The sequence below is a fragment of the Tarenaya hassleriana genome, unplaced genomic scaffold (assembly GCF_000463585.1).
Source record: "Tarenaya hassleriana unplaced genomic scaffold, ASM46358v1 Cleome5, whole genome shotgun sequence".
In the NCBI taxonomy this organism is placed as follows: Eukaryota; Viridiplantae; Streptophyta; class Magnoliopsida; order Brassicales; family Cleomaceae; genus Tarenaya; species Tarenaya hassleriana.
Window position 1 is genome coordinate 4,567,920 of NW_010967707.1, and position 17,577 is coordinate 4,585,496.

Sequence of the window (17,577 nt, forward strand, 5' to 3'; positions counted from 1 at the left end):
CCCGCGAGCGCTTTGTAGCCATAAGCCCTAGTCAAGTCAGCATGACTAGGAGCGCGTCCCACGCCCGTCAAGTCCATGACGTTGGCCGTGTCAAGTCAGCATGACACAATAAAATCGTAACAAACCCGTATGGAGTCCACCATAGGGTTCTGAGAGAACAATTACAATGTAATCAATGCAGCGGCCATATATTCAAAATGACATGGATTGTAGGGAATATAATAAAAATTTGTATTGTTTTTCACAATTCTTTTCTCATTATTACCAACTCATTATTTCTCAATTAAAAATTTAAACCCTAATCACCAACTTATGTTAACTCTAATCAATTTGAGCCATGTTTAGATCGGATTTGTTCGATTTCATAAGGTTTAGAGTGTGAAATTTGTATAAAAACATATAAATTCCGTTTGTTTATTTTTTTTTTAAATTGATCTTTAAATTCATTATAATTCAAGAGATTTATATACACCACATAGGACTATAGGAGTATGTCAATTGTTCAAAATTTGTTATTGATTTGGAATTTTCGCATAATCATTTCATACCCGAAATTAATTTCGATTAAAAATAACTACAATTAATCACTGTAATTATGCTATTTGACTCCGTGGAATGCTGATGTCAAGTTGGGCAACCTTTACATACGTATAAATCCAGCTTCAGTCCAATGAAATGGAGATCAATACACATATATATAGACAGATACACATCGACACAAAAGCACGTACAAATATTCGTATCAATATATCTCTCTCTCACAAGAACAACAAAAAAAAAAGGAAGAGAAAAAAAAAAGCCATGGGACCATAGAGGCCGTAACTTAAATTCGACCTTTTTCGTGGACGACATGATCCGTCTCTCTCGCTCTCTCTCTCGCTCTCTCTCTCTCTCTCTCTCTCTCTCTCAAAAAAGCTTAAACCTTTCCCTTTCTCCTTTGTTTTCTTCACTTCCGTACTCTCTGCTGAATCAAGCGCAAAATCGATGGAAGATCACCACCACCACCCTCACTACGGTATACCGGAGCTGCGGCAGCTCATGAAAGGCGGCGGAGGAAGGCTGACGTCATCTTCTCCGTCACCCCATTTCCCCTCCGCCGCCGCGACGATTCCGTCGGAGCTATTCGGCTTCAATCTCGGGCCGCATCATCAGCACCACCGGCTTCAGTTCGGAGATCAGGAGATGGGTTTCGTGCCGCGTGGCATACATGGGCTTTTCATCGACTCTTCGGCCGGAGCGAGTAACGCTGCTAACGCTAATGCAACTCTCGCTAGTACTAGCGGCAACGGCGGTGTTAGCCGTGGCGGGTTTGGTGGGTTTCTTGACGGCGGAGACGGCGGAGGATGCGGGAGATGGCCGAGGCAAGAGACTCTGACGCTGTTAGAGATCAGATCTCGCCTTGATCATAAGTTCAAAGAAGCTAATCAAAAGGGTCCTCTCTGGGATGAGGTTTCTAGGTTAATTTTTTACCCTAATTCCCCCTTCTCTATCTACATTTTCAAATATCTTTCTCTCTCTTGTTTTATTTTCAAGATTTTTTTTTTAAAAAATCTGGAATTTGTTTTTTTTACGAAAAAGGGTCTCGATTCATAAGCAAACTTTCCTTCGATTGTGTTCAAGAGTAGAATGAGCTGTTTGTTTCTTATTTTCAACAGTATTTGAGGTTGAATAGTTTCTAAAAAAAATTCAATGAAATTACTGAGATTTTTTTACTAAACAAAATTTTTACTATAATAAACACTTTCCCTTTTCGCGTGTTTCTTTCGGATTTGAAAAGATTTGACCTTTCATAAATTTTCTTGACAAAAATTAGACCTTTCAAAAAAACCCAAAAATAACATCTTTTATTCGGTATTAATAACGAGAAAACGACGCCCCGGCTCCTCGATTTCAAGTTATATTTTCTCAGCAGATCAATATATAACTTCACATACAAACAAACATATACACGCACATATATGTACACATTAAAGTGCAGACAAGGGTCGGTCCATTTTTCTAGTACTCGTTTTGCTTGGTCAAGAGAATGACCAGACACCTTGGGAGTTTCAGTTAAGACACCTTCCTCCTTTGACTTAGTTTCTTACATATCTACTGATCAGTTCTGAAGATTTTGTATTTCTTTTCTTTTGTATGCATCGAAATATTCCATCAATTCAATCAAAGTGAGTTTTCAAACATTTTGGTCCGAAAGTTACAAAACAATGCATATAGAAATAAATCCCCAAACAAGTGAAACAGCTATATATGTGGGCTCTGCTGTTTCATCTTACATTATGACAAAACTCAATATACACAGATATATATGTATATATATATATATGTGTGTGTGTGTGTGTGTGTGTGTTTCCGTATTAATTTGTTTTGGCAAGCTGAATGGTCAATTTCCAGTCTATGGTTGCCGCAAAATCTTTGGGCTTGAACCTTTTCTTCTCTTGATTATTTTGAATGTAGGATCATGTCTGAGGAGCATGGTTACAATAGAAGTGGGAAGAAATGCAGGGAGAAGTTTGAGAATTTGTACAAATACTACCGGAAAACCAAAGAGGGCAAAGCCGGGAGACAAGACGGCAAACACTACAGGTTTTTCCGGCAGCTCGAAGCTCTCTATGGCGACACCAACCACTCGGTTTCTCTGCCCGAAACGCAATTCATCGGCAACGTGAATGCAAATCCACCGAATAGTAATAACCCCGGGGCGGTGATCAATGGCCTTCACCCTCTCCACCAGAAGATCTTGACCGATAATAGCCTCAGCCTATCTAACAACTATAACTCATCGGAGTTGGACACTTCTTCCTCTGATGATGATGGCAATCACTCTACTCGGAGAAAGAGGAGGGGCTGGAAGGCGAAGATCAAGGAATTCATCGATTTGCAGATGAAAAGGTTGATAGAGAGGCAAGAGGCGTGGCTCGAGAGGTTAGCCAAGACGATTGAAGATAAAGAGCAGCAAAGGATGATCAGAGAAGAAGAGTGGAGGAGATTAGAGGCTGCGAGAATCGGTAAAGAACATTCCTTTTGGGCGAGGGAGAGGGAAAGGATGGAAGCTCGGGATATTGCCCTGATCGAGGCCTTGCAGTGTTTAACGGGAAGGCCGCTTAGGAAGGCGGCGTGTTCATCTCCGGACGAGAGGATTAACGGTAACGCGATCCAGAACCACAGTGAGAATCAGAACGAGAATGGAAGCGATCAAACGACTAACAATGTATGTCTGAAAGGCGACACGGGATGGATCGAGGCCGAGATCACAAAGCTCATGGAGATGAGAACGAGCATGGAATCGGAGTTTCAACAGGCGATGGCGGGCGGATGTTCGGACGAGTTTCTGTGGGAGGAAATATCGGCGAAGTTGGCACGTTTAGGGTTTGATCAAAGAAGTGCCTTGACGTGTAAGGAAAAGTGGGAGTGGATCGTGAGGAAGGGAAACAAGCAGACTAACAAGAAAAGGAAGGAGAAATCATCCAACTGTGGCGTGTATTTCCCGAGAACTGACGAAGATCCGACGTATAACGGCCATGGAAATGGATACAACGACAATAGAACCAGTGATCATCATCATCATCATCAGTTGAATGAACATGGCAATGGCGGTCCAGTCACCAGCAATGTGTGCTTCCCGTTCTTCATGGGAGATGGGGATCAGAACTTGTGGGAAAGTTATGGTTTGAAGCTAAGCAAAGGGGAGAATCAGTAAGTTTTTAAGGAGGAGAAGAAGTCGTGGTTGACCAATTCTTTCGGTTATACAATCAAATCCTTGACCTATACATGATGATGGTTACGATGCTTGAGGAAGAACTGTTGAGGTAAAAGTAGGGTTTAACCAATGTGTTATAATTTATATTTATGTGCACCTATCTATTTTGTAAACCTCCTTATTAATCTCATTCCCTGCTTGTGTGTATATATATGTGATTTGTGAGCGCCTCAGCTGCTTCAAATTAATTGCATGGGATTGTGTGTCTGAAGAAGAAGAAGAAGAATTCACATGGACGTAATATATATCGTTCTTTAGAAGATATGTCCATTATATGCATGCATCCATCCATTAAATATATAACAGTTTGGTCTTTAATATATGCGTTCGACCATATATATATATATATATATACCTTGGAAATCATCTATAATATGTATATAACCTTTTCGATGAACGAATATATATATGTATACCACAGCCGTAACTAGAAGCGATATATATATATATATATATTCTGATCGAATTGTGAAAATGGCTATCTTATAAAATTCACTCCTTTGACTAAGCTCGTGTTTCAATGCATATATTTAATACTGCATTTTTGTTAGATAAGCACATATGATACATAGACACGTGAGTGTATGTATAGACATGCAACGATATACACATATAGAGAGACGTAAATGTGGGGTCATATACGGGAGACAGAGACGTATGCAGATCCGTACAGAGGAGTGAAGAGAGAGAGAGAGAGAGAGAGAGAGAGTTCAGTGTTTCATCGTCAGAGGAACGCAGAGAAAAGAACCAATTGCCTTTTCCCCCCTAAGCTGAGATCACTTTCCTTGTCCCTATTCCCTATACACATACCCCTCCATGCATCAAATTGATTTTTTATTTATCTCCATACTTATTATTATAACATCGTTACTTGCTATACGGTCCACATATCGTAATTTGTACCACATATCTACACAGCACATGCCATATATATATATATATATAATGAAAGGCTATATGGCAGTGGAGCTGTATATAACATTGTTGGATTTTGCTTCTTGATTTTATACATAATTTAACTTTCTATTGATATTTTTTTTGCGAAAATTTTTAATTCTTTGATTTCATACAGAAGAAGAACGCAAGGAAAGAGGGTTGAGAAGCTTTCGCTTCGCGAAGAAAGAACCGTCACTCCTCCTACAGAGAGATTTCATCAAATAGTCACATCTCTGCGTTTATATTCTTAGTTTTTGTCCTTTCGAAAAGACTATTCATGTTTGGTTTTTTTAAATAAAATGGTTGAAATTTGGTATATGATTATGTAATCGATGGGCATTGTGTATAGTGTGTGTGTGTATATATATAGAGATTAGAGAGAGAGAGAGAGATGAAGAACTGAAGTTTACAACTGGATCTTTTTCTATTGATAACTTTGAGTCTCTGCCATTGTCTCTCTACTCTGCTCTCTGCTCCCTCCTCCCTCACACACTTCCCGTCATCTCTTTCTACTCTTTTACTTTACAATCATAATTTTTTTTATAAAAAAATATGTTATATAAATACACAAATTTTCTATCATCACCTTATCACTATATACAAATACTCGATTTTCTAATATTCGCCCTAAAAAACTTATCATATATCAACAACTCGTGTATTTTTTTTGTCCATTAACATATATATAGACGTGTGATGGGTGGTTTTGAAACCTATAGGCCATTTGGCATAAAGATTACAAGAAAGCATAATCCATAAATTTTTTTAAAAAAAGATATATCTTTGGGATAATATTTATAAGACATGATTATAAAAAAAAATGTCATTTTGTGGTAATCGGCATTAGGCACGTGAACTTTGAAAAAAAAGGTAAGTGGAAGTCGTCGTCGACATGTGGGACCGTGGGACTCGAGCATCACAGTTCATAGAAGGTCCACAGTCCATCCTCACCCTATTGAGTCACCCCTTACGTCATATCATCATCATCATCATCATCGCCATCATCATCATCATCGTCGTCGTCGTCGTCGTGCCATGCTGATTATATTGCCTTCTTTTGAGTAAAAACACATTATTTTTACTTCCTAGCCACTGACATTTAATCTTAGTTATTTGAACTAATTTATATAAAATTTTAAATATTAGTATTAATTTTACGTGTGTTTTTAATAAAATCAAACAACTCTCTATGCTTTTGTAAACTCAAACTCATTAGCACCTTTCTTTAAGGATTTGAGTCTGATTACCAGCTACAAGTAGGGTTTAGATGTAAACGTTTGTTTTCGTAATTATCATTTATTTCTTAGGTTAATCGTGAATAATGACAAAGAGATTATGACTAATGGCGCTTTAAATGTACAAACAAAAATATTAAAATCATAATCTACGGCTCATCGAACCGCAATCCTTGAGTCGATAAATCATGGGTTTATCTAAACCAGGGAGGAACTAATGAAGAACACTTAAAAGATTATTAATCCTTTTTTGTTAGAGCATCATCATCAAGCGAGGAGCTTCCGCCAGTTGCCCAACTGAGACCAATCTCCGAACCACTTACAGCCAGTTGTTCAGATCCAAGGTCCCAGCAGAAATCAGACAACCCACCTGCTGTTGTCGTGACAGGGCCGAGCTCTGGACCGTCACAGTTGATTATATCGCCCCATAGTTCAGTATTGCAGGAACTCGCCATTGCAGAAACACTTGCCTCGAAACCCATGCTCCATATCTCCTCTTGCTTGGCAATGCTTTCGAGCCATCCAGGAGATGGAAAAGACGCAGAACACTCTGGACTCATCGATTCTTTCGGCAGATTCATCGAGTTCTTTCCTTTTGGATCGAGGTATTGTTCTTGTTGTTGTTCGGTTCCTGGGCTTGAAGCCCTTTGCCTGGAGAACCGTTCTGCTAATGGAACGTCTCCAACTCGAAATGGTATACCTTCTTCTGCAGTACTTAGAAATGTTGTCACTTCAACGCTCCCGAAATCATCAGCTCTGTGCTTCAGGGTCTGAATTCCAGCTGGAGAAGAATCTAAATCAGAACCTTGATGGTGTTGTTGGTGCTTGATGAACTTCCTTCTAGTCTTTGACGATGGCCCGAAAGCTCTTCCTTCCCCGTGGCTCCTGAGACATTCCAAGAAACTAGGGTTTCGAAAGAGCTTGGCCAAGAACGAGAGCATCTGCCTCTGCCTTTGCTCTGCGGCTTGAAGCCTTTCGTTCACCGAGTCAACGTCCCGAGCTGTCCCTCTCTGCTGCTGCTGAAGCTCTGCTACTTCCGCTATCAACGTTTTTCGTTCTTTTCTCAGCTTCTCGATCTCGGCCCGGACCTCAGGAGGCGACCCGAAGAAACAGCTGCTGCTCGCCTGCTGAGATTGCGATGATCTTCGCCGATGTATGTTCTTCAGAAGATGGGACTTTCCTCTCTGGAAAGCCTCGTTGGCGAATTCCCACCTGTCAGTATCGATCTTCCGGAAACCCTGAAGACATCCAACCCCAAAACAACTCAAGAACGAACAAGAAAGGGTGTAAGTCCACATAACATCAGGATCAAATCCAGCAAAAGCAAAAAGCTGCCTAGTTTTATCTCAAGAAGAAACCCAGTTTCTCTATGAAGAAGATCTGCGTGATAGTGAAACCAGAATGGGAAATGAGAATTGAGTTGAATCAAGGAAAGAGGTGTGGTTTTGGTTTCAGAGGATCTACCTGAAGAGCACGCCAGTATTACCAGAGTCGTGAGGAGCAAGTAACAAACGTCAGAGACAAAGGTCTGTCTTCATATGAAACAATTCAAACTTTACAGTGTAATCTCACGATATCAACCCATCATCTTCTCCACAGAAGCTTTGCAAACAACAATCAATCATAAAACAAAACTCGAATACATAGATACAGCATCAGAAATCCTTACAGATGATGTGTAAAACCCAGTTTAGAGCATCTTTTTGTCAGAATATACAGCTACTTGGTCCAGAAATGTGGAAGAAATTACATGAGAAAAGAGAAGAACCAGAGTTAGTTATAACAGGCGTTACAGCGATACCCACGTAAGTGTTAAGCTGTCGGACGAAGCTGGAGAAGTTGTTGTGTTTGAAACTCCGAGGAAGGATGACCCTCGCGAACTCAACCGGGTCCCACACCACGAAGCTCAAACCGGTTTGGCCCCAAGAGATAACCGGGTCGAGATTCGGGTCGTCCACCAAATCGAACGTCTTCGACAGAAACGGCGGAATCGGATTCCCCTGCAAGCACTCCAACGGCTGCGGCATCTCTGTCTCTCCTCCGCCGCAGATCCCGGCGGATAACGCCTCGAGACCAGTGAGCGGTGAAAATAGCGGAGACGCGGAGAAGCCCATGTCGGTTTCGATGTAAAGAGACCCGGAAGCGGGTTGGGTCGATATCGGAGGGGGTTTCGGAGGATTGTCTTTTTCTGGGTTCATCTGAAACAGTTAAAAGACTGAATTCGCAGACTGGGGAGAGAAAAAGTGAGACAAAGAGGAAAAACGGAAGGAGGGGGTTGGAAATGGGGAAACGGGAAACAGGCGATTAGGGTTTATAAAGAGGGAATAACCGACTAACTTTTGATAAAAATCTAGAGAGGGAGAGGGCGGTGAAGAAATCCCGGCAAAGGATAGTTGACGATCTTCTTGTTCTTCGTCGTGGAGTTGGGATTCGGACAAGGGAGGTGAGATTGGCGGACATATAGAAGGCAGTTTCATGGTAGCTCCGATTGACGTCTCCCTCTGAATCTGGATCCGTTCGTGGGGTTGTCTGACAATTTTCCGACGATGAAGATTGCTATGGGGAAGAAAACGTGGGGCCCACATGGATCTGGATATTTTCCAGAGCTTGCCATTGCTCTGCAATGTAGTTGGATCACTCCAAAGTTTTTTTTTTTTTACATTTTTTTTTTGTTATTTCAACGTGAATCATGTACAAGTCGATCGAGGGTTGCATCGAATTTAGTCGGCTGTTGTTTCAAATGGTTCTAAACTTGTGAATTGTGATTAACATTAGACACCGTAAATAAATCAAATTTTAAAGGGAAAAAACCCTAAAAATTCCTGAAATTGTATTTTGAAAATTCCTAAACTTGTAGAGGTGCCTATTAATTTTCAAACTTGCAAAATTGAACACGTTAAATCCTGAACTTCTTAAACGGTTCCATATTCGTCCATAGCGTTATTTGGTCAAAAAAATGAGTTGACCGATCCGACGTGGCTCGCCACGTCACGCACCACGTCGGATCGGTCAACTCGCTTTTTTACCAAATAAGAATTAGCACCTCTTCAAGTTTAGGAATTAATATTACTCCAAATTATAAATTTAGGAATTTTTAGGTTTTTTTATTGTTCTTTTTTGCCTTTGATTATGTTTATTATTTTAAAATTTTAAATTTTTTTTTGTAATTTAATGTTTGGACTAATCTGATGAGCAAAGAAATTATACTAATATATTATTTAAATTTCTGTAAGAAAGTTTTGGAAAAAATGAAAGAGGGTAAATAACGTGAAACTACCAAACTTATATGCTTAATTAAGATATGCATTTTTTAAAAATATTTTCCCAGTAGAAACTAATAACATTGCCAAAAAAAAGTCTCAACATTCAAATGAATATTTTTTCCACTTGTATTTCTTTTTTCTCAGTTTGTGGATGAAAATAAAATTATCAACTATTCTTTTGAGTAAATATTCATTTATCGTAGAAATTATATGAGATTAAATATGATTTTCAATCTCGTTAGGAAGAGTAGAAAGAACGAAGAAAATTATTTGAGTACAATTTAGCATTGACCCGGAAATGAGAACCACTAATTTGCCAAAACAAAACAAGGTAAATAATAATTAAATAAAAACTTTGTATGAATAAAAACAAAGTAAATAAATAAATAAACAGATTTTTGGATAAGAACGTACCGTTGATTAAATGTTTTGTTAATTCAATTGGTTTAACTTAATTTAGGACTATTAGAATAATCTATTTAAATAAATGAATTATAGTGATGTGTTTGAAGTGCATTTCTTCTACCACATTATTTTATTATCTTATTTTTAGTTTTCACAGTTTGATTATATATTCATAACTATTAAAAAATATATTTAATTTAGAAATATTTTTTTTAATATAATTTTTTCTAAAACAATTTAGAAACAATTTAGAAATTAAAAGATACTCATATTTTATTCACAAAAACCCTACAAAAATTTGAACTTGTATTTTGGAATAATATTAATTCCTAAACTTGTAGAGGTGGCTATTAATTCCCAAACTTGCAAAATTGAACACGTTAAATCCTGAACTTGTTAAACGGTTCCATATTCGTCAACTCGTTTTTTTGACCAAATAACGCCATGGACGAATATGGAACCGTTTAACAAGTTTAGGATTTAACGTGTTCAATTTTGCAAGTTTGGGAATTAATAGACACCTCTACAAGTTTAGGAAGTAATATTACTCCAAAATACAATTTCAGGAATTTTTAGGGCTTTTTACCAATTTAAAAAAGAGGCCAAAAAATGAAAATCGAGAATGAGAACAAATAAGAAATCGGAGATTTTGAGCATTAAATGAAATGGAATGGTCAAAAGACTTGCTTGGGGGCGAAGGCAAGAGAGGGAGGCCACAATATGGGTCTCGGCAGTTGGATTTGTAGGGCCCATGTTTGAAGATCTGTGGGCCCTTAATGACGATTACATAATTTACATTACAAAGATGAATCCTTGATGACAATTGGACAGTGAAGAATAGGATGAGATAAACAACGTTAATATTTGTTTTCCCCAAATTTATAATACCAAATCTGTAATCTCGAATAAGCAATAAAAAAAACACATTAAGCTCGAAACCACAATTTGCCCAAAAAATATGAAATTAAAAAAGCAAATTGCGGCTGGGTTCACTACGTCAACCGAAACCTTAATTCAGATTCAAATTTAGACAGAACTGCGAATTTGTATGGCGTTCATGGATAATTAATTAAATCGGAATAATTTTTTTTGTTCTTGTCCCTTTTAAGTACTGATTTAGCGGTTTAAATGTACATACAAAAAATAATAAAAAAAAAAAGAAAGAAAAGGAGTTGGGTAAATAGTATGAGATATTATACGTGGGCGGGCAAATAGGTTTTTACGCTTTAACAGTGTAAATAAATACAGCAGCAACAGCGAAACGGATTTACCCGTGGCCGTGGGGATGTCTTTCCATTACTCATAATATACTTTTGTGTTCCTTCGATTCCGCTGTCTGTGATGACAGACATTGACAAATCTGCACCCAATTACGTTTGTATCATTAGATTCATGAGTTTGATATATATATATATATATATATATATATATATATATATATATATCGAAAGGTTCAGATTTTATAATAGGAATGGATTAATGAAATATATGCACAAGAACTTTACCTTAAGGCGGATCTAACTTGTAACGTGTCCAGCTCCAAGGAGGGTAAGGGCAGCAAATCTTGAAAAAGAATGGATGATGTAGTATATATATTGTAGTATGTGCATCATATCATATGGTTATGAGAAACCAGAGAGCTACATATCTGAACGCCCCCCCTGTTGAGGTGCGGCCGATTTGATCAATGGTCTTAGCAGCTCCATTATGGTTGCGAAAGACGGTCTCTTCCATGGCTCACTGCAACGTAATGTACGCATTCCCGTGACTAAGATGCCCGGAATTTTTTAAAAAGGAAAAAAAAAAAAAAAAAGGAAGTTTGAACATGTACTTTATCCAGCAAGCCTCGATTATGGCTGCAACCTGTGGGTTCAGATTGCGTGGAATCTCGAGCCTTTTGCCTTTGAATCCAACAGCGGCCACAACCTATGGAGCCAGGACAAAAACCTTAAGGTCTGCCACGAGACAAAAAGACGGAATGAAATATCTTAGATTTTCTACGGTGAAGGAGAGGACCTGAGCTGGATTTAAATTACTCCATGGCTGTTGCATTGTGGCAAGCTCCCACAAAATGATTCCAAAGCTATACACATCTGACTTTTCATTAGACGGCTCGTCACGTAGAACTTCAGGTGCCATCCACTCGGGCTGAAGTTAAACCATCAGAGTTAAGTAGTTCAACTTGTCTACTTTTGAAAATACGAAGGAAAAAAAATTGAACTTACAGTTCCTGCAGCTGACTTTGACGAAAGAAATGTGTTTGCCTTTAAGCGTGAGAGACCAAAATCACAGACCTGAGATTCCCAGACAAATCGAGAGCAGATCCAAATCCACCTCAGATTCAGGTTAAGCCGCATCAGATTAATTTGTTCATAGTGTCCTCAAAATTATCTAATTCAGTGTTAATATAAATATTTTCACGAGTACGGCTCACAAGAGACGTTATGGTAAAAGCAAGACAGCTGAAAATATGATGTTAAAAAAATTAAGATCAAACCTTGACGGTGAATTTCTTGTCAACCAACAGATTCGGTGATTTTAGATCTCTATGCACGATGGGAGGGTTGCGATTATGGAGATAATTCATCCCTTTAGCCTGCCAAAAGAGAGGAAGAGAAAAGGTTTATATTCACAATTTAGCCACTTGTGGACAAAAAAGAAATCGGCAAAGTTCACAAAGGAATAAATTTCTTTTCACCCTCCTAAACATTTGCATATCCAACTTGGGCAAAGAAAGACAAGACATACAACATCATATGCCATACTCAACCGACGTCTCTCGTCCAATTGCTCTCTTCCCCCACTTTTATGCAACAGCCTATACAAACTGCCCCTGTAATTTAGAATGGGCATAAAGGAAAATGTTGCAATTCCATTAGCAATAGTGTAACTCAAAATCAACTTCAAAATCAAGTGCATGCCAAGGAAACTAGACAACAAGCACATAAAGGATGACAATCAGGAACCTTGACAGATATTCTGTCACTATGGACAAGTTTGGAGGTTGAGTGACAGCACCCATGAAGAGAACAATGTTAGGATGCCGGAGGCGTTTCATTATTGCAACCTACCATGTAAATAGAAATCAAGATTATGGAGGTTATCACAACACCAAAAGAGAGAGAGAGGGGAAGGGAGAGAGAAATTTTCAGTTGTGGACCTCTCTCAAGAACTCATTGACGCGCTCAGCATGAAAGTCTTGCTCCATGAGAATCTTCACAGCAACATCCTGTAAATGGTAATCATATAGCAATCATCAATTTCTGAAATTTTCTAGCATTAATATATATATATACACACACACACATATACAAACTTATGGCTCAATGAGCATATCAAATGATTTCCCTGTTTCAACAAACACAGCGACCAACCCCAAAATAAGTAACCAGGCTTATAGAGGTGGGGAAAGAATTTAACAAGTCGCTCCATATAAACAAGCATATAAGGTATGTCACAAGCACATAAAGTATATTCTTACCGAGCCATGCCACTCAGCACGGTGGACAGTGCCAAAGGAACCTGAAAGCACAACAGAGGAAACATAAATGACCAAGACATAGACTAAAGACAATCCAAAAACCCCCGATAAGAAAATATTTTCCAACGTGGACAGCAGATGTATTGTTCCTTCTTTCTTGATAACAAAATCAGAGTTTTTATTCAATGTGGAAGTTCAGCATCCAATATCTCGATAATACCTGATCCAATTCTCTCTTTTAAAACAAGATCACTCCATGGGATGTCCAAGTCATCAACATCAAGTCCAAGTTCCCTGTTTTGCCTAGAAGGAACAGACTGACAGACTGGTGGCACATTAATTGAAGACACTGCTGCTTGTACTTGATTTGGTGCACGCATATTGTTCTGCGGAGGGTCATTAGCGCTGAGCAGCAAAGAACCACCAATATTTTCGGGCAATTGTGCAAGGTCATTCTGCTCTCCACCGATATTATCATGTTGTCTATGATACATTGGAAATCCTAGATCATCTGTGACAATAAAACCAGAAATAAAAATCAGGAAGACAAGCCTCATAAATGACAATACAAGTAACATAAAGGAATGACACAGTTTTGGAGCAAACAGCCGAGAAGCATGCGTCTCAGAAGATATAACATCCAATTCCAATGCCTAACAAACATATCGTGACTGTTATATTGTAATTTAACCACATGCAGCTAAAAACCCCTAGAACGGATCCTACTGATGCTTTGACGTATTCGTTCAAATTATGAACCCTCGCATGCGAATGAGCATATAGAGAAGTAAAGTTTCAACATAATCTTGTAGTATGAGTAGAAACGAGTTGCATGTACGTGATATTATCATCAAAAAGAGTATCCTCGTATATTGACATGAAATTTTTCTGCACAAGCAACCATTCATGGTGAATGTGCACAGGTTTTGTTCAATCATCGAGAAAGCTGTCTCTCTCCAGTAAATGCCTTAAATAGCATATCTGCGCCAGAATTATTATGTTCAAAGCAGTTCAACCAGGTCAACTTTAGTGTTGTAAGAACGAACATCATGGAAAAAAATACTACATAAGCAGCAATGCAGCATGCGGTTAAGCAACCAATGTCACTACGGTTGGAAGTACCTGAAGCAGGATCAAAAACAATATTAAGCGACTGGCTGTCTGCAAAATACTGTTTGGCCAGAGACCTGAAATCAACGACAGGTTCAACTGGCCTTGGTCGTGGAAATCGCAATGGTGAAGAAATTGAAATGGATGAGGGGCCATTTAGCAAGGAGTCTGGCTCCCATAGTTGACCTGGTTTCCCTACTAAGTCAACCAGATATTCCCTGGAATCAATGGATTTAGAGGGTGTCAACAAACTTTTGTTGTAACAAAATATTTGGGTGTTTGATTCGAGGAATGAGAACATGTTGTAACAGGGCAAAACACATGTAAATAGATAAGATGGCAAGGCACCATAGGAATCACTTGTAACCATACCTATCAAGCCCAAATCGGACAAGACATGATGCAGCATCGTCTCTTTTACAATATTTGCAGCCCTTTGCAATTCGACAGGGTAAATCAATTGTGTCAGCCAACACCTGCATGCATCGCATGGTAAGCATAGCACACTCTGTTTACATTCCACTACATAAAAAGGGAACTAACAATTATAATTACAAATAACTTCTTCTCTGGACAATAAACACTAATCTCTTATGATTTTCTTCAAAGACGTGAAGGTTTTGTAACTATCATCCACACAGACTAACGAAGACATTGAATTCAATGTTCACTTAAAATGAATGCCTTAAACATCATGGCAGTAGCATCAAAGTTGGGACCTCACTTTGAAGAGTAAAGCTCGATGTCTGCAGAGGCCCACAGAGAGGCTACCTAAGGGAACCACCAGTTTAAAGCATTCTTTTAGACCATCAATGCAGTCTCTCCATATGGGAACCAATTCCTCTTCTCCTGTGGGACCTGGACCCCTGAAAAAGGAAGAAATTAAGATAACAAAGAAATTAAAATGGAAAGAAAAAGAATAAAAAACTAGTTATGATAAACTATGAGACGTCAGAGAGTACAAACCCCATGCGATTGCAGACAAGCTTTGCCAGCTGATCGACAACCTCTTTTGTGGTTATGCAGCTACAAGATATGTTGTGAGCTCTATTGTGCAGTTCCTTGAAGCTTGGATCACTACGCCGATCAACTAAGATCACTTCAAGTAAAGAGTCGTCACCGGACTCCACAGACCTTAGTGATTCAATTGAAGGAATACGACCACTCTCATGTAGATCAATGCACAAGGTCCAAATATATGGATCCAGTCCATGAATCGTATAAAATCCATCAGGAACTTTGTCAAAGTATGATAGACAGCCATTGACCTGATGCAATAGGCAGGAGAATCAGATGTCAAAATGCATAAAACAAATACATCTCACACTTTATTTACGATTTTTATTCAATCTTCTTAACTCTCAGACTCAACTGGAAAGACGTGCAATTTTTCTAATTTTTTCCCCGTCACCCACTGTTCGAGGAACACAGGATCAGTTGGATGTTTTCAACACAGTTACCATTAGCTTATACACCAAAATAGCTAAGTCTTTTTACCATTATGATAAGCCATTTGATTTCACAGCTCTCGCAGAGATTCACTCACAACCTTCCTATTGAGCACTACATTAAATGTTCCCAGCAATATAGACATAATCCCAACACAAATGGCTATGTGTTTCAGAACATAGTGATCCATCCATAGCAAGCAACGCATCTCAAATCAATGTAAGATTTTTTTCCACAAAGTGTATGACACCACTTCTAAGGAAACTAATATGGTAATAGGCTAATATGCAACAAATGGGAAAAAGAAACCTGATTCTCACTACGAATTATTCGTTTTACACAATTGGAATTTACGGTTTGTTTGCTAAATAAAAAGACGAACTTCTGCATGTTGAGCCTAGAAATATTTATATGCACACGCAAATCGAATAAAAACATAGAGCAACTCTACAGCAGAAAGATCGTGGTAGTGATTCTTCTCCTATAAGCGTTTGATAACTGCTAAAGCATCGCATAATCTGGCACTCAAGCGATATTAACTTAACCCGGAAATTTCCCTGACTCTTGGTGCCTCTTGGTGCTCTATACCTCTCCAAATTACGGGACTTGGTTTAAGGGATCTAACATTAAAAGCCCTAAACGAACATGACCATATCCATATCCATAGAGCAAGTTCAACTGTTCAATAAATCCTCTACATTAGTTCTTTACCAACTATAGCATAATCTCCCGCATGCATTCAGCAAAACACGAATGACCTAAAACAGGAAAGAAATGAAGCAATTAACACCCTACCCAGAAGCGATGAGAGACAGTTACAGCTGAACTAGGCGAAGTCCGAACAGCAGACTCATCCGGCACCGGATCGAGAAAGTTCGGATCGTCGGCGCAAGTGGCCTCCGATGAAAGCCGCAGAGCCAATGCCAATTGCAGCTGGTAGCTCTCCTCCGTCTGCTGCGCCCAGCTCTTCCCTGAAGATGAACCTCCGTTGGACTCCGCCGCCATCTTTACCCTCAAATCTCCTCCACCGCCGGCGAAACCGAGCCTAAAAGCGTCATCTTGGGCATATCCAAACGAATCGATCTCGTTAGACAAAAGCGTGGGCATATAGTAATCACCGGACAAGGAGCTCTCTCCGAAGCTGCTCCCGCTAGATTGCCTCTGTAAGCCGAGAGACGAAGAATAAAGATTCACAACCCGATTCGTCTGGGCACTCGATCTGTGATCACCGCCATTGGGATCCCAATCGAATCCAGCTCTATCCGCCTTGGTTTTGCTGTTGTTTCCGCTGTTGTTGGTGGTCGCGCTCCTGTTATCGCTCGATAAGGAGTCATAGTGCGGAGGTGGAGCTCCGGTGACGGAGATGGAGACCGGGTCGTCGGGAAATTGGCTGAGCAAAGTGTAATTGGATCTTCTGCCGGACATTTCTGAGGAAGATTCCGATTCAGATGAGACTCAGTATGATCATAAAACCTCACAAACCCTAGAACCCGCCATTGCTGAAGAAGTTCACCGATCTCTGTCTCTCTCTCTCTGAGCCGTTTCCTGTTGATGTGAGAATCGTAATAAATGCGTCACATTCCTCCTACGTTTCCCCTACTAAGGAAACTTTTACATCATATTATTTATTTATTTTTGCACGCCTTGTAAAATTTTAAAATGAAAGAAAAGAAAACTTTATACAATTACAAAAATCAGATTGTTGTGAATAACGGAGATTTGTATATTGGGGAAAATATTATCTGGCAATTGTTATTGTTCATTATAAAAATAAAATATAGAAAAAATCCATCAGAAAATTATATTAAATTTAAGTCACAATTATTTCGTGTTTAAACTTTAACTTATTGAACAAAAAATATAAACATTTTGTATCCGAGCCGATGGACATGTGAACAAGCATAATCACATTATATCAAGTATTCGAGTGAAGCCAAAAAA

The 17,577-nt window shown here is 39.0% G+C and overlaps 3 protein-coding genes across 3 annotated transcripts; 1 reads left to right on the forward strand and 2 right to left on the reverse strand.

Annotated features, from left to right (window-relative positions):
- Positions 1–881: 881 nt before the first annotated feature.
- On the forward strand, positions 882–3,955 carry LOC104826932 (trihelix transcription factor PTL-like). Its single transcript, XM_010559907.2, has 2 exons — positions 882–1,457; positions 2,455–3,955. The coding sequence occupies exons 1-2, from the start codon at positions 985–987 to the stop codon at positions 3,695–3,697; spliced, it is 1,716 nt and encodes a 571-aa protein (XP_010558209.1). The 5' UTR covers positions 882–984; the 3' UTR covers positions 3,698–3,955.
- Positions 3,956–6,012: 2,057 nt separating this feature from the next.
- Positions 6,013–8,655, reverse strand: LOC104826933 (heat stress transcription factor A-3-like). Its single transcript, XM_010559908.2, has 2 exons — positions 7,734–8,655; positions 6,013–7,166 (listed from the first exon to the last, which is right to left on the reverse strand). The coding sequence occupies exons 1-2, from the start codon at positions 8,124–8,126 to the stop codon at positions 6,168–6,170; spliced, it is 1,392 nt and encodes a 463-aa protein (XP_010558210.1). The 5' UTR covers positions 8,127–8,655; the 3' UTR covers positions 6,013–6,167.
- Positions 8,656–10,661: 2,006 nt separating this feature from the next.
- On the reverse strand, positions 10,662–17,216 carry LOC104826934 (serine/threonine-protein kinase CTR1-like). Its single transcript, XM_010559909.1, has 16 exons — positions 16,432–17,216; positions 15,154–15,455; positions 14,912–15,053; positions 14,560–14,663; positions 14,200–14,405; positions 13,298–13,588; positions 13,078–13,118; positions 12,757–12,825; positions 12,563–12,663; positions 12,345–12,429; positions 12,094–12,192; positions 11,822–11,890; positions 11,613–11,744; positions 11,428–11,522; positions 11,102–11,336; positions 10,662–10,956 (listed from the first exon to the last, which is right to left on the reverse strand). The coding sequence occupies exons 1-15, from the start codon at positions 17,059–17,061 to the stop codon at positions 11,237–11,239; spliced, it is 2,466 nt and encodes an 821-aa protein (XP_010558211.1). The 5' UTR covers positions 17,062–17,216; the 3' UTR covers positions 10,662–10,956; positions 11,102–11,236.
- Between the last annotated feature and the right edge of the window lie 361 nt (positions 17,217–17,577).